General features: G+C 43.7%; 1 protein-coding gene across 1 annotated transcript in view; it reads left to right on the top strand.

Annotated features, from left to right (window-relative positions):
• The window catches only part of Xrra1 (X-ray radiation resistance associated 1), a 71,705-nt gene that overhangs the window by 16,013 nt on the left and 29,220 nt on the right, over window positions 1-26,472 (top strand). The window contains exons 5-8 of the mRNA XM_028877515.2: window positions 3,348-3,419; window positions 4,448-4,520; window positions 8,040-8,137; window positions 12,462-12,595. Of these exons, the coding sequence (XP_028733348.1) occupies window positions 3,348-3,419; window positions 4,448-4,520; window positions 8,040-8,137; window positions 12,462-12,595 (377 nt within the window). The remainder of the gene's footprint in view (window positions 1-3,347; window positions 3,420-4,447; window positions 4,521-8,039; window positions 8,138-12,461; window positions 12,596-26,472) is intronic.

Raw genomic sequence — 26,472 nt, 5'->3', positions numbered from 1 at the left:
TGTGAGTCTACAGAGTGAGAGCCTGACTCCAAGAGAAAAAAGATATCATATGAAGTGCAAAGTCTTATGTGAGCTGGAGAGGCAAGAGTGTTTCAGAAATAAAGGGGAAACGGAGGATCCCATGTCAGTGCTGAGGAGGAACAAGAGATTCCTCTGTGCCACGCTGTGCTCCACTCTGGGGTGGGAGCCAGTGGGGCTGGAGGTCCTGCTCTCCCCAGCCTTGGTCCTTTGGTTTTAGCATGTGCCTGGAAGCAGGAGGAGCTCATGGGATTGCTCCAGCCAGGCCTGAGGCAGTCTCTCTGGAGAGAGCTGGGGTGCTGGATTGGAGTCCAGCCAGGTGGTTTCACATCTGTCTACGCGATGCTTCAGTAGCTTTGCCAAGCAAGATGGATTTTGTAAATTAATATGAATGGGTAGTGTGGTTCTCACTGCTCCCTGAGAAGAACTCCAGCAGCCTCACTCGTTTCCACATTCTGCTTGTGAGTCCCAGGAGATGTGTATCAGAGGTTGCAGGGGAACGTGCTTGGCTCCACCTCCCCGCATTGAGCAGCCAAAGGGTTTAGCAGAGCCTGTGAGGTTTGTTTGACTGTCATGACCACTCCCCAGTGGAGTCCAGAGAATGAACAGCAGTACTGGGGTGGGACAGACCACATCACTCCACGGTGCTCTTTTTCCTCATTCCATTACAGTTGACCCTGCACATCCAGTATTCTTTATCCACAGATTCAAACAACCACAAGTTGAAATGTTTGAAAAATAAAGCAAAAACTTTTCTCTGTACTACGCATGTGCATACTTTTATATTACCATTCCCTAAACCATATGGTCAAACAACTATTTACATACTATTTGTACTGTATAAGGTACCATCAATAACCCAGTTATGGTTTGAAGTATATAGGAGGAGATACATAGGTTGTTAACAAATATGACACCATTTTAAATGAGGGACTTGAGGCCTGGAGAGATGGCTCAGTGGTTGAGAGCATTGGCTGCTCTTCTAGAGGACCCAGGTTCAATTCCAGCACACACATAGAAGTTTCAGACACCTATAACTCCAGCTCCAGGGGATCTGAAACCCTCTTCTTGTTTCCACAGGTATCAGGCACACAGGTGGCACACAGACATACATATAGGCAAGCATCCAGATGTAGAGAATAAAGTTAATTGTTCAGGTTCTGAGGTACTAAACGCCCGTTTCCACATCCTCGAATTTCCAGCAGTTGTGAGAGGGTGACTGTCCCCACATGTGATTGGCATGGTTTGTTACCTCTATTGCTGCTTTGGGTAGAAGGAGCAATGAGAATGTTTCTCAGAGCAACAGGATCTCTATGCTGCCTCTCAGTTCACGGGCACCTCAGATTGTACTGCTGCACACACCCCATTGACCCCACGTCCCCAAATATGTCGTCTCTGTGTTGGCACTAACTAACCGGCCGCCAAGCTCGTGACCTGGGGCTCTGCTTTACACTTGCCTCTCGCCCCGTCATACTCCCCCCTTTGCCAAGTCCTGGAGCTCCTGTTAAACATCATCAAGTCGATCTTCCTCTCATCTCTTCTGCTGTTGCTCTTAACCCAGCCACCATCATCTCTTATTGGACTAGCCACAGACCTCTCTAACTAGTGCAGACCAATTAGAATGCTTTCCTTTTGGGTCATCAAGATGGCTCAGTGAGTAAAAGCACTTGCTGAACCAAGCCTGACACCCCGAGTTCGATCCCCAGGAGGGAAGGTGCAAGGAGAGAACCAACTCCCAAAAGTTGTCCTCTGACCTTCCCATGTATGACATGGTATGTGCACACATGCACACATCCCCAGACGCTGCTGCTAATAATCAAATGATATAAATCAAATGCCTTTGTTTCACACAGAAGCCTGAGGCATTGCTTGGGATCCATTACATCATGGGTATGTAACATCTCCCACGTGTCCTTCCATCTTTCTTCTCTGTCATCCTCAGCATGCTGACTTGTCCTCCTGGCCTGACTCCCTTTATTATTCCAAAATGGCTGCAGCAGTTCTGATCATCACACACACACACACAGGACAATATCCAGAGGCAGAGAAGGGGTTGCCACTGTACCACGCCTGCCTCTAGAAGAAAGGACATCCCTAAACTGTCACCCACTCCTGCTCTCGGCAGCCAACATCTTATTGGCATGACCTACATATCCAGTTACTGGTTGGTGGAACAAGACCTTGACGTTTGGCTGGGACAGGTTAAGGCTTGTTCTTGGGGCTGGAGCTTGGCACATGTCCACTTTAAGGGAGGAAAATGACCTTAGTGTTCTTTAACAGGGAAGATGTAGACGAATGTTTATTGGGAGGGTCATTAACAACTTCTGGCACATTGGTCTCTTCTGTCTTTTTATCCTTTCTAAGGAGATCAGACATACTGCTTTTTAAGAAACCGCTGTCAGCCATTACTTAATCCACACTCTTGTTCAGAGCGATGCGGATCCGAATGGTCTCACAACTCCCCCTCTAACCTTGTCTTGGCTACCTCTCAACAACTCTGTGCCTCCTCCCGCCTGGGAGGCCTGCACACCCTCACCCACGTCCTAGGATTGTCCCCTCTTCACCTCTTAGCCCTCAGCTGAAAACCACTTCCTCAGGTCAGTGTTTCCTCTTCCTGAGACTGAGGTTGGGACCTCCTGTTTCCATACCTCATGGGATCTTGTATTTCTCCTTTAAAATAATCATTACATTTCTAAGCACTTGTCATTTGACTTCCCACTAAGTGAAGGTGTGGAAGGCATCTGCCGCTTGCCCCCTGTCTTCCCTGAGCCTGTTTAGAGCCTCTTCAGAGTAGACACCATACGGGATGCCCATAACGGGTGGGACAAGGAGCGCCATAGCATCAGACTAGGAGACACTTTGAAGCCAATATTCAGTCCTAACTTTTTCACTGTATATAATGACATGCAGTAGGCAAAAATGTGTGGTTTAGTGAGTACAGATTTGAATCCAAATCATAGATCAATCATGTACTAGCTAGAGAGCCTCAGGCAAGGCACCTTCTGTCTCTGAGCCTCATTGAAGAGGGGAAGTAAACCCTTTAAAGTAATACTGAAAGAGAGAGCTAAACCCTTCAGCACAGCTAATAAGTAATAAGAAACACTATTTACAATAGAGGGGTTCAGTTAGGATTAAACATGAGTTTGTTAATATAGTCAGTTGTGGCCCAAAGGTGGTACTCAGTTAATACTCGATGAATGAATGAATGAATGCACATGCAAACAAATGGCAAGTTCTATGAGAGTTCCCACTGAGAAAACACTCAGCAGAAATAGCCTAACATTACATTCTGTTGGGACCTTGGGGACCAACTCTGTCCTGTGTTCCAGCTGAAGCACCACTGTGCAAGAAAGCCATCAGACCTTTGCACTATCAATGTGAGCGGCATGAAGTTCTCCAAGGTGAGGCCAGCAGCGAAGATGTGACAGAGCCAGATGTGAGGGGGCTACCCGGATGCTCTGGTTTGTGTATGGCACCCCCACAGTCCCTGGACACTGTTACGTAGAAAGAGAGGGGAAGCGGGCAGACAAGGGCTCACTGGGCAGAAATAATATTCACACCAACGTTGCTATAAATTTGGTATTTGTATGAATTAGCAAAACTCACCTTAGGAATCTGTTCTTGAGCCTGGGGCATAGAACATGGTGTGAATTGGCTAGGGAATTTGAGTAGAGTGTATGGAGTTCCCATCACAGGAGCTTACCATCTGGTAGGAGTAAAGAAACTCTTATGATGAGGAATGTACAAGAATGTATATGGCACCAGTGTTTATAATTATGGAAATTTTGAAACAGATTAAATGTGCACCCACTAGAAAAGGACAGTTTGTCATAGAGTCAAGCAAGGAATTCAAATGGATGAACTGGACCCTTGTGTATCAACACAGATTAATCTCCAAAGATATATATATATATATATATATATATATATATATATATATATATCACATAAATCTCAAAATCATACTATTGAGTAAAAAGGCATATTGTACCATAAGACTGCATGAATATAAAGTTTTAAAACATGTAAATAACCCTATGTATAGTTAATGGGCATAAACATGTGTGTATGTAATACACCTAAAAATCAAGAACAGGGATGAGGTGTGAGATTTGGGGAGGAGACAGACATATAGAGGGCATGATGATAGAGGTCATAAGTCTTTGAAGCTGAAACAGTTCAGACTCAGATCTGTTAAAACTGGGTCATGTTTCAAAGATCACTCACGGTGCTTTTCCATATATTTGGAGTACTTCAGGGTAGTACAAAATGAACAGAAAAGCCCTCACAGCTCTCCCCCACAAGGCTGCTCTTAAACTAAGAATATCTCTTAGTCCTTTGGGCGTTTGTCCTCTCGACAGTTGCTCTGGTGTTCCTGCAGGGCTCCTGGGCAGGGAACTAATCCTGTGTTTTCCTGGAATCCTGACAGGCAAAGGAAAAGGACTTCAAACATTTTACTTCTGTGATTTATATCAACGCCTCTGAAAACCTGCTGCCTCTAGGTGAGCTTCCTCTTCTTGGAAACTGTCCTCCTGGCTGGAATATCACTTGCGATAGGATTTGTCTGTCCGTCCAACTGTCATGGGCCTTTTGTCTCTTGTAGAGTACAGGAGAGTAAGGGCCCTGGAGAGCGCTCAGGTCTGCACTCTGGGCCTGGGCTGTCCCTGGAGCATGCGTCTCTGTGAGCTGATGCTCCTGTCCTTCAACCTTGCAGGCCAGCTTGCAGACTCCAGGGAGAGAGGCATTTAAACCTGCATGTGCTCCTGCCAGAGAGAAAGCCTCTTGGTAATTCAGCAAATCTACAGTGACCCCTGCTGGTGTCAGGATGTGTGGCCTTTAGAAAGAAGCATGCCTAATTCCTGCTCTGGACAGCTTATGCTTTGCTAGGAGAGATGGGCTCAGACTCAGACCAAAAGCAGGGCACATATAAGCAAGGGTACAGGGACGTCAGGAAACACTGTGTAAGCATACAAGGGGGACTTTAACCCAGACCAGTGAGTGAGTCAGGAAGATGTAAGAAAAGAACACCTGAGCTGAGATAAATAAGCTGGGCTGGCAAGATGGCTGAGGGGGTTAAAGCACCTGCTGCCAAGGTCAGTGACCTGAATTTATTCCCTGGGACTCACGTGGTAGATGAGAACCATCTCCCGAAAAGTTGTCCTCGGACACACACACACACACACACACACACACACACACACACACACACACACACACACAATGTAATTTTAAAAAAATTGACTCAGGAATTAGTAAAGGTGTTTTGGTTTGAGGGGCAGCTGTGTACTGCCTTGTCAGGAAGATTGCTGACAGGGGATGAATGGGGAGGCCTAAGGCTAGACACATTGGCAGGACTTTGGGATCGTGGAGTACTTGGGGAGTTGAACTTAATCCTCCAAACAGTAGAGGGACAAATCTCTCCCACTCGAATCCCCCAAGTAAGCACACAGAGGCTTATACTGGGGAAGGCTTTTAAACAGGGAAGCTCAGTGAGAAGGGGTGGATTCTGAGAGAGAAAAATGGAGGCCAGGAGATGAGAGGGATCATTTCAGTTTTCCATGGGAGAGGAGATGATGCTTGAGACAGGCAGAGTGAGGGTGATTGAGAGAGTGATTTGGGAAGAGGTGGGACTCACAAAAGGGGTGAATCAAAGGAAATACTCAGAAACAGTCCTGGAAGGGCGGGACAATGAGAAGAACTCGGGTTGTCTCAGTGAGTTGGATGGGAGCTTCTAAAGAGGCATCCATCCGATGAGATCCCTGCCTTAGAAGGAAGTGTGGTCTGCTGGGAGATGGCTTGGTATAAACAGGCCAAAAGGCACGTGAAAAGATGATCAGCCCCACTAATAAGGGAAACAACACCAGGATACTATTTTATGCCCGTCAGATATTGACAGGTATGAAAAAGACGGATTAAGAGCCAGCACTGGTGTGGAGGTGGGTACTCTCAGTGAAAGTAAAATATAAGAAGTCGATGTGACACCATGGAGGTAATTTGGTAGTATCTCTTAAAGTTTAAAACAGGCCTGGAGAGCTGGCCCAGCTGTTAAGAGCATTTGCTGCTCCTGAAAAGGACCCAGGTTCAGTTTCCAGCCCCCACATGACACCTCACAGCCACCTAGTTCCAGGGAATCCAGTGCCCTCCTCTAACCTCCACGGGCTCCTGCACACACTTGGTGCACATGAAGTCACACAGGCACACATACGTACACTAAACAAACAAACACATACATAAATACATCTCTTAAAAATTGAAATAGTCAGCCGGGCGGTGGTGGGGCACGCCTTTAATCCCAGCACTCGGATCTCTGTGAGTTCGAGGCCAGCCTGGACTACCAAGTGAGTTCCAGGAAAGGCGCAAAGCTACACAGAGAAACCCTGTCTCGAAAAACAAAAAAACAAAAAAAAAAAAAAAATTGAAATAGTCACTGCTTTTTGTAGTTCCATTTCTAGGAATCTGTTGTACAGAGAGAGAGAGACTTACCCAAGGAAATTCCCTCTGGACAGTCTCTCATTAGGCCTTACTGAGCATTCTGACTCACAAGCCTTCTATAGGCCACACGGTACACCAGGGTCACTTAGAAGGTTCTAAGTGGTTCTACACTACATGTCAGTTGCACAGCTTCGGAAGTTCTTCAGTGGAGTCCCCATGGCTGGCCGTCTAACAGGGCTGCCCACTAGCCAAGTATCACCCCAGGTGTAGGACAGAAACTCACTGGGTAAACGCAGGAATCACCCTTGCTGGGAAATCTCATCAACCACAGGAACCAATGTCCCTTGTGACATTCCCTAGGTCTGTAGCTTGTAGCATTCCCATGAAGGACATGCCTGATTATAGGAGTCACCACTTACAGAAAAGCATCCCGTTCGGATGTTTATAATTTATACTTTCTCCTGGCCCAGACACAATTTACCGGTCTGCAATCATTTTTACCACAAGCAATAGTTGCCTAGGAACACAGTTACCATAGCATGTGCTTCAGGTTTCCAGGGAAACAGGACTAGAAAGAAAATCTGAGATCCAGTTATCACGCAAGAGGGGGTGTTTGATTACCCCTTACCCACATAGCCTAAATGCTACCAGTAGGAAAAGGGTTAAATTACGGCATGTCTATACCAGAAGGTAGCTAAGATATTGGACCAATCTGTTTGTTTTAGCATGGAATAATCTTCAAGTCATACTGCTAAAGGAGAAAAGCCACAATACAGCATGTATTCCATGTTTGTAAAAAGAAGATTGTATTTCAATACATACATGAGAAAAATATGAGGTATATACAAGGAATTTTAAACAGTTGACACTAAATGTTGGGATTAAAGGAACTTTTTTCCCCTGTGATGTTTGACTCTTTGGGGGTGAGCATGTTGACATCCCTAATCAGTATCTAGGAATGTGGCTCAATGGTAGAAAGTCTGCCTGGCATGCACAAGGGCCTGGGAAGAAAAAAGAAGCAAGAACAGAGATAATTTTTAAATGGGCTTTGCATTGGAACAGACTTACTACATTCCATCCTCAGTTTTCCCACTTACTAGCAATCCTGTTTCTAACATGTAACTTTGTCTGCCTGGGCCTCCATTTCCTCAGCCACAGAATGAAAATCATAATTCCCATTAGTGAATGTGGTTAGAGATTTAAAATTTTCTAAAAGTGGTGTGTGTGTGTGTGTGTGTGTGTGTGTGTGTGTGTGTGTGTGTGTACATGAATGCAGGTACCCATAGAGGACAGGAGAGAGAGGCCATTGGAACCACTGGAGCTGGAGTAACAGGCAGTTGGAGTAACAGCAGTGTGGGTGCTGGGAACTGCACTCTGGTCCTCTGCAAGAGCAGTCAATCCTCTTAACCCCCAAGCCATCTTTCTAGCCCTATGGTTAGAGATTTAGAGGACTGATGCATAAAGTGATACATAAAGCGTCGTCCATAGCACTCACCCGTCCCCCTGTGGAAGCTCAGTGAATGGTCATTATTAGCATCTTTCTCTGTACACCTATACAAGCTCAAGATTCTCTTTCTGTTCCCATGTAGATGCTTTTCACACATTTCCAGCCCTAAAGGAACTGGAGCTTGCATTCAACAGCATCAAGATGATTTATGTGAAATATGGAGACTTCAAGACATTGGAAGTAAGTTGGAGGTAGGGAGTTTTTGATCCTACCTGTTAGTCTGTAAGGAATTAGTATAGGAGTCTTCAAGATTGTAACTTTGGGGAAGGGTTCTCCAGGCTTTCACTGCTAGACTCTTCACGGATGGCCTCTGGAGAGGGTGGTGGTTGTGGTGGTGGCGGCGGCGGTGGCGGCGGCGGTGGCGGCGGCGGTGGCGGCGGCGGTAATAGTATTAGTATCATAGGAGGAGGAGTTTCATAGGAGATGTATCTCCTTAGGTGTTTGAAGAGCTGTGGGTTAAGAGCCAGGAGCAGTAAGACAGAGACATTGTGAACCAATGCCAAAACACACCTGACCTCAGTAACCTAGGTTGGTCCAGTGGGGTAATATAGGCTATACATCTATTCTATAGACCTAGAGATGAGGACAGACAAAATGGGGCTCCTGTGAACTCAATAGTATATTCTAGGCACATGCACATCTCTAATTATCCTCAGAACCTTGGGATAGAAAATTTGGTTTGCATATCTTTACACTTTATTACCACTTGTGACTTTGACAGACTAGAGGCCACTTTTTACGGGGGAATGAAGTTCTTGTCACTAATTGAGAGTCACTGTAGACATGGACTAGAGAACAGTGCCAGAAGAAGGACTCAGCCACCTGGCCAGGCTCACTCTCTCCCTGAGTAATGAACCCACCCTTCATGCTGGCCTTACAGGAAAGCATTTCCATCCATGCCTTAGCAGCATATCTGCATGCTGTAAGCTTTGGTAGCTAAAATCTGCAAACATCAGAGGTCAGTCATGCTTCATGTATGCCTCACTTAACTTGTCTCAGAGAGACTGACTTTTTCAAGGAGTTGATGGCCTTTATACGCCAGAGTTTGGAAACACTTTAACATAATGGGCATCTTCCCAAGACAGACAGTGTCTCCTCACATTCTGAAAACATCCTGTGCTGAATGCAATGCTGACCTTTCTCATGGTTTTGAGTCGACTTGCTCTGACTTGGGACATGACATGGAGAACAGTCACTGAACTCCTGAGAATTGCATATTGGGCCATAAATCCTGTCTTCCTCCTTCCAGATATCCCAAACACTCCAAAGTGCCAGGAGCCATCCAGGGGGATGTGATCACAGGCTTTGGCTCTGAATGGCTAGCTTGGGATCTAATGTTCACCATGATTGATTTTGTACGTGCCCTACTTTATACTTTGATTGCATCTGATGAAGATTATTTATCCTTCAGACCCGGTATTAGTCAAAAGAATTTGTCAACAAAAGAAAACAGACTCATTTTAGGATGCAGAATATAAATGAGAAAAGGAAATCTCTGGACCAGTCATTTGTTCTTGTCTCTCTGTGATTTGCAAGGGCTCCTTAGGAAAAAAGATAAACATGTCAAATATCCTGAATTTGCATCTCACAGTAATGAATACTTTAATGTGTAATAAAACTCAATGTGACTCAGCTGATACAGCAGCCAGGCCAAGAGTCTCTGTCCTTGGTTGTCAGCGAGCCTGTCCCGAGGGGAGCAGCCCAGAGTAGAATTCATTCCTCCATAGTCAGTTCTGGAGAACTTAACTTTGTCATGATTTGATTCCCTGTTTACAAATCTGAAAACTGTCCAGCAGGACCTCTGCCCCAGCAGCCGGAAGCTTTACTCTAGTCTTTCCTGCCAGCCCTTTGCTGGCACCTTGGCTTGAGGTTGAAGTTTCCCCCTTTGTAAAATCTGGGCTGGCTCTAAAATTCTGTGAACTATGATGCTACAAATATTTATTTCTTGAGCTACCCTCATGGAAAGCAAATCTGGATCCAACATTAAATAGCCAACGCAGTAGAATAGGGGTCCACAGTTTTGTTGTTTTTTTTTTTTCTGTAAAAGACAAGAAATTAAGTATGTTAAACTTTGGGTCCATCTCTTCATAATAACTAGGACTGTCATAACAAGTCATCCATGCCTCTGTAGAAGGAAAGAACTGTAGACAGAATGGGGGCAAACAAGCATGATGTTTAAATGTGAATTTCTCATAATTGCCATATGGAGCACTCTCTCTCTCTTTCTCTCTCTCTCTTTCATTTCTATCTATCTATCTATCTATCTATCTATCTATCTATCTATCTATCTATCTATCTATCTATCTATCTATCTATCTGTCTATCTATCTGAGACAGGGTGTGTCTGTGTAATCCTAGCTCTCCTAAATTTACTCTGTAGCCCAGGCTGGCCTCAACTCACATAGATCTGCCTGCTTCTGCTTCCCGAGCACTGGGATTAAAGGCGTGCACCACCTGACCTGGCCCCTTGTTTTTATTTTTAAGTGTAAAGATCATTCTTAGCTCATTGGCCACAAACGAGCATCAGGCTGGATTTGGCTGGTTGGCTGTGGTTTGCTGACTCCTGAGCTTGAATACTGGTGAACCGGTTCAAATGTGGATGGGATGGAGAGTGAGAGTTGGGGGTGGGTAGTGCTGTGTGAGCCTGAAGAAGGGGCTCCGGCCAGACCTCGGAGTGTCTTGTACTTGCTAAGGAGCTGAAACTGTCTTATAGGATCATGGAGTTTTAAGCTGGAGCATGTTGTGGTCAGAGCTGTATTTTAGAAAATGTGTTCTGGCTGCTGTATGAGGAATGGGATGGAGGAACCATGAGAGACACAAAGGAGGCAGATAAAATCCATTATGTCTTGGCAGTCCACACGTGAGTATTAGAGACAAGGACTTCCTGTCTTCACGTGTGCTTTTCAGAACCTATTTCCAGGCCTTCCTCTCTCCTTGTTCCAGCCAAGTGAGATGGCTCTGTTCTGTGCACCTTAAGTGCTCTCTTTCCTGTTGGTGCTTGGAACTTTTCACGTCCTGGCCAGTCTTATCCATCCTCTCCTATAGCATAAGCTTCACTGACACCCAGACCTTTTACAGTTCTCGGAACCAGCAAGATGGCTCCTGCTTCCGACCTGTGCCTCTCACTCCAGCACTCTTTGCCTTTAGCAGTCTTGTCTGAGGGTGGCTCAGATGCTGCCGCTGTGGGGAGCCTGTGCTGGCATTCTGGCAGACCTGGCCGTTGCTGCCTTTGTGGCTTGTGGGGTGTGTCTAGACGTCTATCCTAGTGGTATCACTTCTTTCTCTTTTAAATTGACTTAGTTGCTATCTTCTGGCAGTTTCCTGAATGTATATAATGAATTTTAATCCTCTCCACCTAGTACCTGTTTCATCCCTCTTCCTCTCCTGCTGAAACCCGTCTTCCCAAGACCCCCTTCTGCCTTTATGACCTGTGTGTGACCCTCTGGGCTGCCTGCATGAGCGTAGGTGGGAGGTTATTTACCAGAACACGGACAACTTATCACCACAGAAGGAAGTGACACCCTTCCCCTGCCGTTATTAACTACCAGTAGTCCTTCCGAGGGGGGCGGGCCCCATGAGCCCTTTCTCCTTCCACGATGAATTGTTGATGGTCACCACAGCTGCAGTGAGGTCATGCGTGCACCAGGCACGCCACACCCAGACGACAGTTTTACAACATTCCTCTCCAGCCTCTTAAACCCTTGCTACCCCTCCTCTGCGGTGGTCCCTGGGCCTTGAAGGAGAGGATGCAGGTGTCCCGTTAAGGCCAAGCACTCCACAGCCGCTTAGTCTCCGCACTGGATCAGTTGTGGGTCTCTGTTAACCACCGACCACACAAAAGCAGCTTCTCGGAGCCCGGCAGCATCCTTATTAACAGATGGACAGTGATAGCTTGCAGCCCAAGAAAGCTGGGAGCTCCCAGAGGGCAAGGACAAAATAAGCCTTCAGGATGGGGGTGGTGTATCTGCTTTATGTCAGGGCCTGTGCTCATAAGGCTGCAGTACTGCCGTGACTTGGCCTCTGACCTCAAAGGGCCTTACGATCCCATCCACTCCTCCACTGTGTGCCAGACAGAGTACATGGCACTCCTGTTTCTTGTACATCTCCAGCTATCTCAAGAACCTGCAGAGTTGGACAAGTATCCTGGGGTAGTTTAGACACGGCTTACAAAGCCAGACGAGGGAGATAGCTCACCTGGCTGAGGTTTGGGGAATATTTTATAAGGAAGCAGCTTTGAGATGGCTTTCTTGGGCTAAAATTCCCATGCCCAGAGAAGGACATCCTTCTAGTAGGGACATAAAGAGGGTGACTGGTGGGATTGGCAAGGGGCAGGGAGGAGTCTGAGCAGCACCACAGGGAGACAGAGATGAAAGAGCATGAGCCTGACTCCCACAAGTGATGCGGTTTCCAGGAAGTGAGGAGGGGGCATAGCCAGCTCCCCTTGTGTTTGGGCCTCTTTGTCACACATTGCTTCTCCTGTCCCTTCTTTTGTTTTGCATGGCAGTTCCTGGACCTTTCCTTCAACAGCCTGACCGAGGAGGCCATCTGTGATCTGGGGATTCTGCCGCATCTCCGTGTGCTGCTCCTCACAGGCAACGGGCTCACCTCTCTGCCACCCAACATGGCTGTCGCAGAACAGTAAGTTCTACACCCATGAGTTCATTCTGTGTGTCCCCTCAGAAGCCTGAGTCCTGTCATCAAAGGAATAGCTCAGAGCAACTCTTCTTGGAAATTCTGTAAAGTCAGGCTTTGAGTGCCCAAAGGGTGAATGCTGCCTATTCATCCTCCCAGGAAAGGCCCAAATGGATGCTTTCCTGTGTGCTATTAAGAGAAATTAGAGCTGGTGTGGGACGTTTACCCACCAACCCCACAGCTCCCCAGAGTTTTCTTCAGTGTGAGCAGCAGGAAATATTAGCTAGAAGGATTTATTGCGGAGAATCTTGCGGAGAGAAACAAAATACAGAACAGTCTCGAGAGGGCCTGGAACCTTTTCCAATGGGCCCTGACTGTCTCTGCCCCAGGGTTTTTATAGAGACACCAAGGGGTGGAGCAAAAGACCTCCCCCCCCCCAGCACAGTCAAGTGCAGACCATCTCAGACACCTGCACTCAGGCCTAATCATCCTCTATGCGGACATGCTGGGTAAAGCCACGAGGAACCCGAAAACAGGCTCCCACAGGTCCCCCTTTCTTAATATATAAAAAATAACTAATTATTAATGGCCTACAGCAATCTCAATAGCTGTTACACCTCCCAATATGGGAGTAGAGGATGATATAGATGGCATTTCTTTTTTGAATTAGGTCCAAGGTGACTACAGCAGTCTTAGCTGCCTCAAGCCCTTTCTAAAACAAAAACTCTTGAGGCGACTACAAACTTAAAGAATCCCTTAGCTTCATCATTACCATTAACAGGTTAACATAAATATTGCTACACAGTCACAATTCTCCCACTCTTACAACACAAAGCAAACTCTTAACAAAACCATTTGAATTAGCATATATGGTGCTATATATAGTTAACAATTTTCTCCGTCTTACAACTTTAACTCTTAATCATTTGAAATTTTCTTGCTAACAGAACATAGGAAAAACTGATGTATTCACATCAAACTTAAATATTTCCTTAACCACAAAACCAGGGTGCATTAATATCAATAAGTTAAACATAATTTCTGAAAACATACATTCAACCTTAATTCACTCATAACTCCTCCTTTTCTTTATAATTTTTTAAAACAATCTCAAACCTAGTTAGAAAAAACCCAAACTTATACAATTCCTACAAACCCATATTGAAAAGTAATATTTTCAATCTAATCATTAACACTTTGAAAACTTTTAGCAAAACATCCAAAAGCAGCTTCTTAATAAAACTCTTTACACTTTAAAAGTAGTCTCTTAGTATACCCCATTTGCATTTCTTACTAACAAAACATGACATTAATACACTCAAAGGAAATATTTTTTAAATTAAGTAGACTAAGGAATATTAACTCTCCCTTTTCGTTATAATTTTTTTAGCAAAATCTCAAGCCTAGTTATAAAACCCAAACTTCTGTTTAAACAGTTCCATTTGTAACACAAAACCAGTTCCATAAGTAATTCCATTTTTACATAAACAGTTCCACAAAACAATTCATGAATCATCAATTAATAAAGCATATATGCATACACAAAACTGCATCTTGATTTTAGGTAGAAATAAATTTCTTCATTTAAACAGTTCCATTTTTTTTTTTTAAGATTTATTTATTTATTATGTACACAGTGTGTTCTGCTTGCATGTGTCCCTGCAGGCCAGAAGAGGGCACCAGATCTCATTACAGATGGTTGTGAGCCACCATGTGGGTGCTGGGAATTGAACTCAGGACAGGACCTTTGGAAGAACAGCCAGTGCTCTTAACCGCTGAGCCATCTCTCCAGCCCCAACAGTTCCATTTTTAATCCAATTCCAGCAAACAGTTCCTAGGTCATTACTATAAATAAACTCAAAATTGTCCCATTGCAATGAATTCTCTATTGTTCATTTCATTTCTTAAGTCCTCAAATTGAAATGATAAATTCTGGTACTAGCCTTCCAAATATGAAGAAATTCATAACCAAAATCTTTCTGTAGTTTCATCTCATTTTAAGTTCAAAAAGTTCAGAAAAGTAAATTCTGGTATCAGACTTTCACTTCCAAATATGAAAAGACATTTTACAACCAAAACTTTTTGCAGTTATCAATTTTAGTTCAAACAAGCATCTCTGCAACTTATTCTCAAGCCAGAGACCTTTTTAGTTATAGTAATATTTTAAACTGCACCGTTTTTGCTGTTAGCTCAGGTTTTTCTGTGTTGCATTGATTTTCCACGGATCTCAGCTGCGGATTCCTTGTTGTGCTGGTTCTGGCATCCGCCATTCTTAGCTTCTTAGCAGCTTCTGGAACTTTTGAAAACCGCTCAGACTGACTACTTTGCAGTCTACTAGGACACTTCCTTCTGTGTCTCAGGTTCTTTTACCATATACATTAAGCATAGATTCACACACAATATTTACACTTTCACAAACTCACATATAACATGTGCTTAAGCATAAACTCACACTCAACATTTACACATTTTTTCAAACTCACATATAACATTAACATCTACTTATTTATACTCTTTAAGGAAACTTTAGAACTACTTTAGCAAATATATTTCTTATTACGTCTTATATACTTCTTATATTCATTCCATCTTATTTCTTATTTAAACTTACATTTACAACTAGCATCTTACAAGCTTATTACTACATGTCTTAAGACTACCTTGGATACTTTTTGCAAGCTTATATTCTTTTTTTTCCTTTTATGTTATTTTACAATACCATTCAGTTCTACATATCAGCCATGGGTTCCCCTGTTCTCCCCCCTCCTACACCCTCCCCTTACCCTCAGCCCACCCCCCATTCCCACCTCCTCCAGGGCAAAGTCTCCCCTGAGGACTGAGATCAACCTGGTAGACTCAGTCCAGGCAGGTCCAGTCCCCTCCTCCCAGACTGAGCCAAGCATCCCTGCATAAGCTCCAGGTTTCAAACAGCCAACTCATGCAATGAGCACAGGACTTGGTCCCACTGCCTAGTTGCCTCCCAAACAGATCCAGCCAATCAACGGTCTCACCTATTCAGAGGGCCTGAACCAGCTGGGGCCCCTCAGCCTTTGGTTCATAGTTCATGTGTTTCCATTCATTTGGCTATTTTTTTTTCAATAATTGAGTAAAACTGACATTTATTATAAGCCACAGTCGTCCTAGGGACCTCCATGCTATATATGTAACCTCCATGGTTCTATGGGTTGTGGTCTGATTGTTCTTTATTTTATATCTAGAATCCACTTATGAGTGAGTACATACCATGACTGTCTTTCTGGGTTTGGGTTACCTCACTCAGGATGATTTTTTTTCTAGTTCCATCCATTTGCCTGCAAATTTCATGCTTTCATTGTTTTTCTCTGCTGAGTAGTACTCCATTGTGTATATGTACCACATTTTTTTCATCCATTCTTCCCTTGACAGGCATCTAGGTTGTTTCCAGGTTCTGGCTATTAACAAATAGTGCTGCTACGAACATAGCTGAGCATGTATCTTTATGGTATGAATCAGCATTCCTTGGGTATATGCCCAAGAGTGGGATGGCTGGGTCTTGAGGTAGTTCGATTCGTAATTTTCTGAGAAACCGCCATACTGATTTCCACAGTGGTTGTACAAGTTTACATTCCCACCAACAGTGGAGGAGTGTTCCCTTTGCTCCACATCCTCTCCAACATTGACTGTCATTGGTGTTTTTGATCGTAGCCATTCTGACAGGTGTAAGGTGGTATCTCAGAGTCGTTTTGATTTGCATTTCTCTGATGATTAAGGATGTTGAGCATTTCTTTAAATGTCTTTCAGCCATTTGTGATTCTTGTTCATGAATTCTCTGTTTAGCTCTTTAGCCCATTTTTTAATTGGACTGTTCAGTATTTTGATGTCTAGTTTCTTGAGTGCTTTATATACTGTGGAGATCAATCCTCTGTCAGATGTGGGGTTGGTGAAGATCTTTTCCCATTCTGTTGGCTGTCTTTTTGTCTTATTGACTGTGTCTTTTGCCCTGCAAAAGTTTCTCAATTTTGAGAGGTCCCATTTATTAATTGTTGTGCTCAGGGTCTGTACTGTTGGTGTCTTATTTAGGAAATGGTCTCCGGTGCCAATGCGTTCAAGAGTGCTTCCTACTTTCTTTTCTATTAAGTTTAGTGTAACTGGATTTATGTTCAGGTCTTTGATCCACTTGGACTTGAGTTTTGTGCATGGTGACAGATATGGATCTATTTGTAATCTTTTACATATTGAGATCCAGTTATGCCAGCACCATTTGTTGAAGATACTTTCTTTTTTCCATTGTATAGTTTTGGCTCCTTTTTCAAAAACCAGGTGTTCATATGTGCATGGATTAACGTCAGGGTCTTCAATTCGATTCCATTGGTCCATATGTCGGTTTTTATACCAGTACCAAGCTGTTTTTATTACTATAGCTTTATAGTAGAGTTTGAGGTCAGGGATGGTGATGCCTCCAAAGGTTGCTTTATCGTATAGGATTCTTTTAGCTATCCTGGGTCTTTTGTTTTTCCATATGAAATTGAGTATTTTTCTTTCCAAGTCTGTGAAGAATAGTGTTGGGATTTTGATGGGGATTGCATTGAATCTGTAGATTGCTTTTGGTAAGATTGCCATTTTTACTATGTTAATCCTACCTATCCATGAGCATGGGAGATCCTTCCATTTTCTGATATCTTCTTCAATTTCTTTCTTTAGAGATTTAAAGTTCTTATCAAAAAGGTCATTCACTTGTTTAGTTAGTGTTATCCCAAGGTATTTTATATTATTTGTGGCTATTGTAAAGGGTAATGTTTCTCTGACTTCTTTCTCAGCCCTTTTATCATTTGTGTATAGGAGAGCTACTGATTTTTTTGAGTTGATCTTGTATTCTGCCACTTTACTGAAAGAATTTATCAGCTGTAGGAGTTCCCTGATTGAGTTTTTAGGGTCTCTTATGTATACTATCATATCATCTGCAAATAGTGAAAGTTTGACTTCTTCCTTGCCAATTTGTATCCCTTTGATCTCCTTTTGTTGTCTTATTGCTCTAGCTAGAACTTCTAGTACTATATTGAATAAATATGGGGAGAGTGGACAGCCTTGTCTTGTTCCTGAATTTAGTGGTATCGCTTTGAGTTTCTCTCCATTTAATTTGATGTTTGCTGTTGGCTTGCTATAAATTGCTTTTATTATGTTTAGAAATGTTCCTTGTATTCCTGATCTTTCTAAGACCTTTATCATGAAGGGGTGTTGGATTTTGTCAAAGGCTTTTTCAGCATCTAAGGAGATGATCATGTGGTTTTTTTCTTTCAGTTTGTTTATATGGTGTATTACATTGACTGATTTTCATATGTTGAATCATCCTTGCATCCCTGGGATGAATCCTACTTGGTCGTGATGGATAATTGTTTTGATGAATTTCTTCAGGGGCAGCTGATTTCAGTCAGTGAAGTATATACTTATGATTCTGGTGATCTGGTTTGGTGGCTGGGCAGCGCCTTCTTCTGTGTTCCCAGGTCACGTTTTGTTCATTCGTCAACTCCTCAGCTGATCTTGTTTCTTCAGACTTCAAACTGTAGGGATCTGAATCCTCTCCCGGATGTATTTCAGCTGAGCGGGGTAGTCTCACCAACACCTCCAAGTTGTTGGGTTTCTCAGGATCAGCAGCTGGGCCCTGGGTTGTCCTCAGACGGAGTGTTCAGATTCGTTCTGGTTCCGTCCCACGGAGATAGCTTCTTCCCCGGGTGTTGGGGTTAGAGGTGTCCCTGTTCCAAGCTTTTGATTAAGAGTTTGTTTTCACTAGCTCTTCAGCGGGTAATAGCTCTGTTTCTGGTCTTTATTGCGACTGTGTTTCAACCGCTGCCTGCTGTGCCTGCCTGCCTCAGCCGGGCTAGTCTACCTCTGCCGGCCGCTGCCGCCAGCCTACCTGCGTCTGCTTGTCTCCATCGCTGGGCCTGTCTACCTCTGCCGGCCGCTGCTGGGCCTGTATGTCTCTGCGGCTGCTGCCGGGCCTGTATGTCTCTGCCTGCTGCCGCCGCGGGCCTACCTACCTCTGCTTGTCGCCGCTGTGGTGCCTGTCTACCTCTGTGGGCCGCTGCCAGGCCTGTATGCCTCTGCGGGCCGCCGCTGGGCCTGTATGTCTCTGCCAGCTGCCGCCAAGCCTGTGTGTCCCTGGCGGCCGCCGCCGCCGGGCACTAGCTTATATTCTTAAAGGAACTCTATAGATCTATTTTACAAACTTATATAGGGCTACCATTAGCATATATTTAACTTAGCAAACACCTAAAGATTTCTTAACACAGATCTAAAAGACAGAATTTTTACAAACTCACATATCTTGTTTTCTTCTTTTTCTATTTCTTACTCTTAATTATTATCACTATCTCTATTAGAAAGATTCTCTTAACTAGACAGGAAGTACGTACATCATTTCTAAAGTTTAGAGTTTATAGTCAGCTTTGCTATAAAGCACTGGGATTTAGTGAGTGTTGTTACAGAATTGTGATAGTTGTTGCTAGGGGACTGTAACCTTCCCAGGATGAAGCCACACTCCAAAGTTGTCAGTTCTCTCAGTCGTTCTGGACTGGCAGAGATGCACTGTCAGCGGTAGACTGTTTTTAACTAGAGGCTGTCCCTTCACCCAAATTCATAGTAGTTCCCCTAAGTACTTCAATTCAGACAAACATTTCTATTACAGCAGTACTTTTGGCTTGTTCTACCAAAAAACTTCACTTCACGCTGAGGGTGAAATTACTGTATTTAGCTGCTGTAAAGCTCTTCACCAAATACTGCACAGCTATTAGGTAATATAAAGTATTTTTCTAAAGGAGCTAGTAAAGCCAAAAGCGGCACAGCTCCAAACTCTATTTCCTCACTGTTTGCATTAACCAGTGACAAAACCTCAGAAACACTAATCGAGCCACTTTCATTCTGGTTCCTTTATAGGAACGTCATTGTAGCTGACTTTTCTTAGTTCCACGCTTCTTACAAATGCTCCAGTAACCACCAAGCTTCATTCTCCTCTTGTGAAAAAACAAACATGTGCTCAACCCCATATTAACACAGGATTGGGACCCTTCCATAATCCTGAGCAGGGATTTCCATTTCACTTGAGCAAAAGTCGCTTGGATGCCACTGTGCCAAAATCTATCTGCAGCAGACTGTTCGTAGACATCCATATTCAAAAAGTTCAGAACAAAAAGAGCATGGTTTAATGCATTATGTGGCAATTGAGGGTAAATCTCTTCCTTTTTTTATTTTTTATTTTTATTTTGTTTGTTTGTTTGTTTGTTTTTTCGAGACAGGGTTTCTCTGTGTAGCTTTGTGCCTTTCCTGGAACTCACTTGGTAGCCCAGGCTGGCCTCAAACTCACAGAAATCCGCCTGGCTCTGCCTCCCGAGTGCTGGGAGTAAAGGCATGCGCCACCAACGCCCGGCCCTATTTTTATTTTTTGAAGTTGTATTTTAAGACTGCCATGAGCCCTTTCTACAATACCTTGTTCCCTGAGGATTATAAGGAATACCTATTTTATGTACAATTTCCCATTGGGTACAAAATTGTTGAAATGCCTTACTACTATATCCAGAACCATTATCAGTTTTAACAGTTTTTGGTATACTCATATACGAAAAACTCTTCAAGCAGTGCATAATTACATGTTTTGTAGCTTCCCCAGGTTGTGCACTAGCCATTAAAAATTCTGAATAAGTGTCAATGGTCACATGCACATATCTTAATTTGCCAAATTCTGCAATATGAGTAACATCCATATGCCATAGATGATTGGGAAGAAGACCTCAAGGGTTTACCCCTAAGTGAGGGATAAGAAAATATTTTGGACATATCCCACATCATTTAACTATTTGACGAGCTGCTTCTTTGGTGAGATTGAATTGCTTTCTTAAACTTTTGCTATTTTGATGATGAAGAGCATGCAACTGTTGAGCCATTTCCACTTGGGATAATGCTACTAATCTTTGTTAACTTATCAACCATTGCATTACCCTCAGCTAAAGGACCAGGAAGATTAGAGTGAGCTCTAATATGGCCCACAAAGCATGTCAGCTTTCTTTTGTGAATAGCATCTTTGAATTTGTTGAAACAATTTGACTTGATTGTTGTTAGTTCCAATATTTTCACCAAAACTGTTACTATTCAAAGGAGTCAAGAACATAGATGTACTTTCATGAAACTATCCTTCATTAGCTTACTTTGAGAAAAAGCATTTTCAGGATTTAGTATTTTCATTTCATTAGCTTTAACTCCTGATGTTATTAGTAGCTGTAATATTTAGCTTTGATTTTTTTATAAGGAACTTTCATGTGAAGCAACTCTTTTGTAAGACAGCTAGATTTTCTGAAGTTTGTTTCCCGTCTATAAAGCAGTCATTTCCTTTTTGAATGTCTGTTTCTTTGTATCCTTATTAGATTTGCAAAGGAATTACTCATTGCAGGCAGTTTGTTCAAAAGGCAAAGAACTTTTTTAATTTCAACATAAGTTTCTTCATATCTAAGACAACATTCAGTGTATAAACTGCTTTCTCTTGCTTTCTTAAGGATTTTAAAGTGGCTTGTTTGCTCTTAAAGGTAGCTTTTTGTCATCCAGCTACCGTAAAAATTTTGCACAGCTATTAGGGTAAATAAGGCATTTTACTAAGGGAGCCCCAAACCGCGAAGCACCTAGTTCCGTATCCTTTCAATTTTTCATTGGAACTGACACTTAAACCCTTAGACAATTTTCCTCCTTATTCTTTTAAAAGCTGTATTTTAAGTTTACCATAAACGTATTTTCGAACTGACAAAAGTGTTTCAGGGCAATGTCGCTGTCTTTAGCAGAAAAACTACATTTCCCAGAATGCATTTCCCTTATATCAGTCCATAATAATATCAGTCCCTTATATCAGTCCTTTATATCATTTCCCTTATATCAGTCATTTCCCATAGTTCTTTTTGGGTCTGAGAGCCAACTGGTTCTCTTTTACTAGACTTGCTTACAAATTCTTGCCCGGGAGGTTTGAACAAAGTTTTTTGCTTTTGCAATGGGCGATTTGAACAAGCATTTTACATTTTCAGCTATGGCACATTGGGAGGTTTCTATTCTCTCCTCAGGTGGCTTCAACAGGTGTCTCTGCTTCATTTGACACTGGCCCCCAAATCAGAACCACACCTGCCTTGTTAGTGCGCATTGAGGTGGGCAATTTCTGATAGCAACTTTCCTCGGGGCTTGTGCTTGCCTTAGCCAGTCAGTGAAAAACAAAAGCATTTACAACAGAGCTTTTCATAGCTCCCTCAGAAAGATTTTCTCCCACTGATCTATCTCGTTTTGCTTGTTCCTCCCCCGCCCCCGCCCCCCAGATGCAGAGCTTCAGGTATCTGTCTGCGGCTCTGTACCTCTGCTAGCTGCCTTTGGAGGTAGGGGCTTTTTTTTTTTCTCCCCCTGTATCTGCCTCAAACTCTAGCAGCTTTGTCAGGTCATGCATTTTCTGGGGAGGAATCTGTCCCCTCTGTTTCTTCAGTCTTTCTCCCTGACAGTATCCAGTTTGGTCTCAGTTTATCCCCTTTACCCCAGAAACAGTTTTCGACACTACAGCGGCGGCTTTCCCTGCTCCTGAAGGTAGGGGCTTTTTGTCTGTTTCTGTTTTCGGGGTCTGTATGGTTTGCGTACAGACTGAAAATCTAACAAGGGACATTTTTGCCATTTCTAAACTCCCATTAGGACAGGTGCTTTGTATCATCAGGCCTTCACCTGGCCCAGTCCCCCAGTGGGTTGGGTTTGCTTGTCTGGGTGCTCAAGGACAGAGCTTATGCCAGAGGCAATCACCCCTCAGGGCTACACTCCCTCATCTCATAGGGAGTCAGTTGAAACAAAGCTTTTCTCAAAGAGGTGCTTTCTCTGACAGAAAAGAAAGCTTTGCTCCTGGATAGTTCTGCCCTGCCCTGTCTGGGCTCTTTCCCCAGACAGCGTTCTGACTCAACAGCACAACTGCTTCAGACACAGATCAGCTTTACTGTTTTCCCAGAAAGGTCCTTACTCTGATAGGAAAGCTTTTTCTCAGATTTCTTTTTGCAGCTGTGGACCTATCAACCCGGGACCTGTAGGAAAGTGGACAACTGTGCTATTCCCACCGGCTTTAGCTTTGTTTGTTCATTAGCAATCTTCCCCTGGGTCCTGCACCTTTCTGCCTCATCTCTGTGCTCCAGGAAGTTTACAACTGCAGGAACCCTAGTATCCCTGAAATGAGGTAGAGACAAGTCAAATAGCTTCCCCAAGTTTACAAAACTAGTTTCTCAACAGAGCCAAGATTTGCGTCGTTTTTCTGACTCTAGAGGCAGAAGCTGCAGTCATCATCATGGCTTCTCATATAGGCTGATCATATTCCAAGGCCCAGCTCCTATCCCATTTCCCCTCTTTTCTAAGCATCAGGCAAACTGAAGGTTTTCCTAGTTAGTCTAGTACCTGACTTGTCTGTTGTGACCTGGGCAACCTAAACATGTGTCTTTACAGAAGGTAGATAGACGGCTGGTACATCTGACCTCTCCATGAGGGTCAGGAGCACTCTCAGAGCAAGGGCTCCGATCCCATCTCTGATCTGCAGCAGCTAGACAAGAATCTGGTGCTTCCCATATAATCTGTAGTCAGTTGATGTTGGCCAATAGAGATATTGATGGTGACAGTCCTCGTGATGGTGATCATTACCATGGTGAAAGATAAGGGGACAGTGACAGTGGTGTGGCAGTTCGTTAGTTACTCCAGGGGTTCAGGATAATAGTGATCATTGGATTTAGGGTTTCATTAGTTAGGATTATTTTGTTTCCAAACTGGGTTTCACAAATGCAGTTCAAACTAACTGAGAAAAATGAACCATTAGTGGTATCATGTGCCTATAATATCAGTATGTAAGAGGTTGAGACAGGAGGATCATGGGAGTTCAAGGTCAACCTGGGTTACACAGTGAGACCTTGTCTCCTGTACAAAAGAAAAAGGAGGAGTGAAGAGTTGATTCAACAGTTAAAAGCACCATGTTGCTCTTGCATCAAGGACCTGGGTTAGTTCTCAACACCCGCAAGGCAGCTAACAATCATTTGTAACTCCAGTTCCATAGGATCAATGCCCTCTTCTGGCCTCCATGGGCACTGCATACATGTGGTGGACAGTCATGCATATAGACAAAGCACCCATACACATTAAAAATGATAATTTTTAAAAAGAAAGGGAAAGGTGTAGCTGGAGTTTTTCTAGCTGGCCCACAGTCAGGACAAATCTCTCTCACCCGCCAGTCCTGCATCCACTCAGACCCAACCAAGTAAACATACAGAGACTGATATTGCTTACAAACTGTATGGCCGTGGCAGGCTTTTGTTATCTAGTTCTTCTATCTTAAATTAAACCATTTCTATTAGTCTATACTTTGCCACATGGCTCGTGGCTTACCAGTACCTTACATCTCGCTTGTCATGGCGGCAGCTGGCAGTGTCTCTCTGCCTCAGCCTTCCACTTCCCAGCATTCTCCTCTCTCCTTGTCCCGCCTATACTTCCTGCCTGGCTATTGGCCAACCAGTGTTTTATTTATTAACCAATCAGAGCAACACATTTAACATACAGAACATCCCACAGTAGAAAGGGCCCTATTAATCTGGAAACTCCTAAAAATGAATCTGCAGGATTTGTGTGCTGGGCATTGGGGACAGGATGTGTCAGGGTTCTGGATGTCTTTCTTTTCCTTGGTCGCATATGCAACTTCTATTAGGGTGCCTGTCACCTGCTCTTAGACACCTGCACATAGCTTCACTTGCCTCTGTGCTGACTTCATCTGAAGGTAGGCTTTCTCTGTGAGAGGACATATCTCTGTCAGACTCACAAAAAAGTATTGCAATTAGAGAGTCCGCTTGCCCTGAGTAGAGAGAGGCCATCATTCATATTCTATTATGGAAAAACTTCAGAAATGTACAAAGGAAAGTTATGGCTTGAGTATGTAATGTCCCCTCGGATGGCTTCTATACTGAAGGGTAGGTTCCCAGCTGGTGGGGCTGTTCTGGGAGGTGCCAAAACTTCAGGAAGTAAGGCCTCGCTGCAGAAAGTCACCTCCTGGGGAAGGGGCTTGGGGTATCGTGCATCCCTCCCATTCTTGTCTCTGATTCCAGCCCTTCCCGAGGTTGGTAATCTGTGCCACAGACTCCCATCAGCATGATTCCCTCTCACTGTAGGCCCAGAATCAAGAGAATCAGGACTACCAATAGCCAAAACAAACGCTTCTTCCCTTTGAGTTTCTTCTCGCGGGTGTTTGTCACAGCAGTGGACAAACCACTTACCAGACAGAGAGTAAATGGTGAAATGCCCCTGTTCCTCCCACCCAGTATTAGCCCCTGGCAGTTGTGAGGTCATGGCAGTCTGTTACAGCTATGCCCCTACCATACCCTATTGTAGATTATTCTAAATAAATAATGTATCCAGCTATAAATGTATCTACTCAGAAATGAATCAGCAGATTCATGTACTATCTATAAATACTCAATATATGCTTCGAGAGATAAGGGCTTTTTTAAAACTCAGAGTCAACAAACCTTATTCCACCTCCAGCCTCACCACTGATAAGTAGAGAGAAGTAGTTACAGAAATCTCAGGATGATGCTGGAGCACATGGAGCAGAGGGGCATGGAAGAACCAAGGAAGGAGGGTTGCCCGTCAGCTGTTGGAAACTAACTCTCGTGGACTGGAGCCAGGAGTCTGCGTCTGCCATGGACTTTAGAGAGGCTGTTGCTCTGATTCTAGCCCTGCTGCCTCAACACTTGTCATTGTCACGGTTCCTGTGCTATCAGAAGCCAGGCAGAGGATTTACCTTCCCCTCTCCTGGGCTCCACAGAGGCTTACCAGACCCTTCAATTGATAGTACTTTGCTAGAAACCAGTTTAAAGAGTCAGGTTAGCATGTATAGTTAAGCTCTGCCATGCAGAGCTGAGCACAGAGGCAAGGGGTGAAGGCTGACAGCATGGAGCCAGCTGTCTGGTATGTCCACCCCTTGGAGCCCTAATATCCATCTCCTCTCTCCATATTTAATTCCCACACAACGGTAATAATCACTATAGGCTTCATGTAACGTACATTTGAAGACACTCACCCTCCTCCACAATGGGCTGAGATGTAGTTCCATCAGCTACTGTATCTATCTCTGAATAACTATTTCCATAGAAATTTAGGAGCCAGGCATGGTAGCAATTGCCTGTAATTCCATCACTTGGAAGGGAAATGTAGGAGGATTGAGAGTTCAGTGCTAGCCTGAACTACACCATGAATTTGATGTCAGCATCAGCTACACAGTGAGACTGTCTCAAAAAAAAAAAAAAAAAAAAGAAAAAACAACACATTTGGATGTTTTATAACCTGAAAACTAAGTTACAAAGTCATTGATCACCTGGCAACTTATATGTGCATTGCACACGCACATACTCATATGTGTGCATAAAACCAGAAAGAGCTGGGCGGGGGTGGTGCACGCCTTTAATCCCAGCACTCTTTTTGGGAGGCAGAGGCAGGCGGATCTTTGTGAGTTCAAGGCCAGCCTGGTCTACAAACTGAGTTCCAGGACAGCTAGGACTGTTACACAGAGAAACCCTGTCTCCAAAAACCAAAAACCAAAAAAAAAAAAAAAATTCATAATTACTGTAGTCATTTTTGTAGGCTAATTTTTCTTTGGGCTGCCAGTCCCCCCCCCAAAAAATGACATGGAGACTTATATTAATTATGAAAACTCAGTCTTAGCTTAGGCTTGTTTCTAACTAGCTCTTATAACTTAAATTAAAATTAACCCATATTTTTAATCTACATTCTTTCACATGCTTGTTACCTCATCTCCATTATGCCCATCCTGGTTATTCTGTGCCTGGCTGGTGACTCCATCTTCTTCTTCCCAGCATCCTCTCTGC

This window comes from Peromyscus leucopus, chromosome 1 (genome assembly GCF_004664715.2).
Source record: "Peromyscus leucopus breed LL Stock chromosome 1, UCI_PerLeu_2.1, whole genome shotgun sequence".
In the NCBI taxonomy this organism is placed as follows: Eukaryota; Metazoa; Chordata; class Mammalia; order Rodentia; family Cricetidae; genus Peromyscus; species Peromyscus leucopus.
This window is presented reverse-complemented; position numbering and strand designations above follow the sequence as displayed.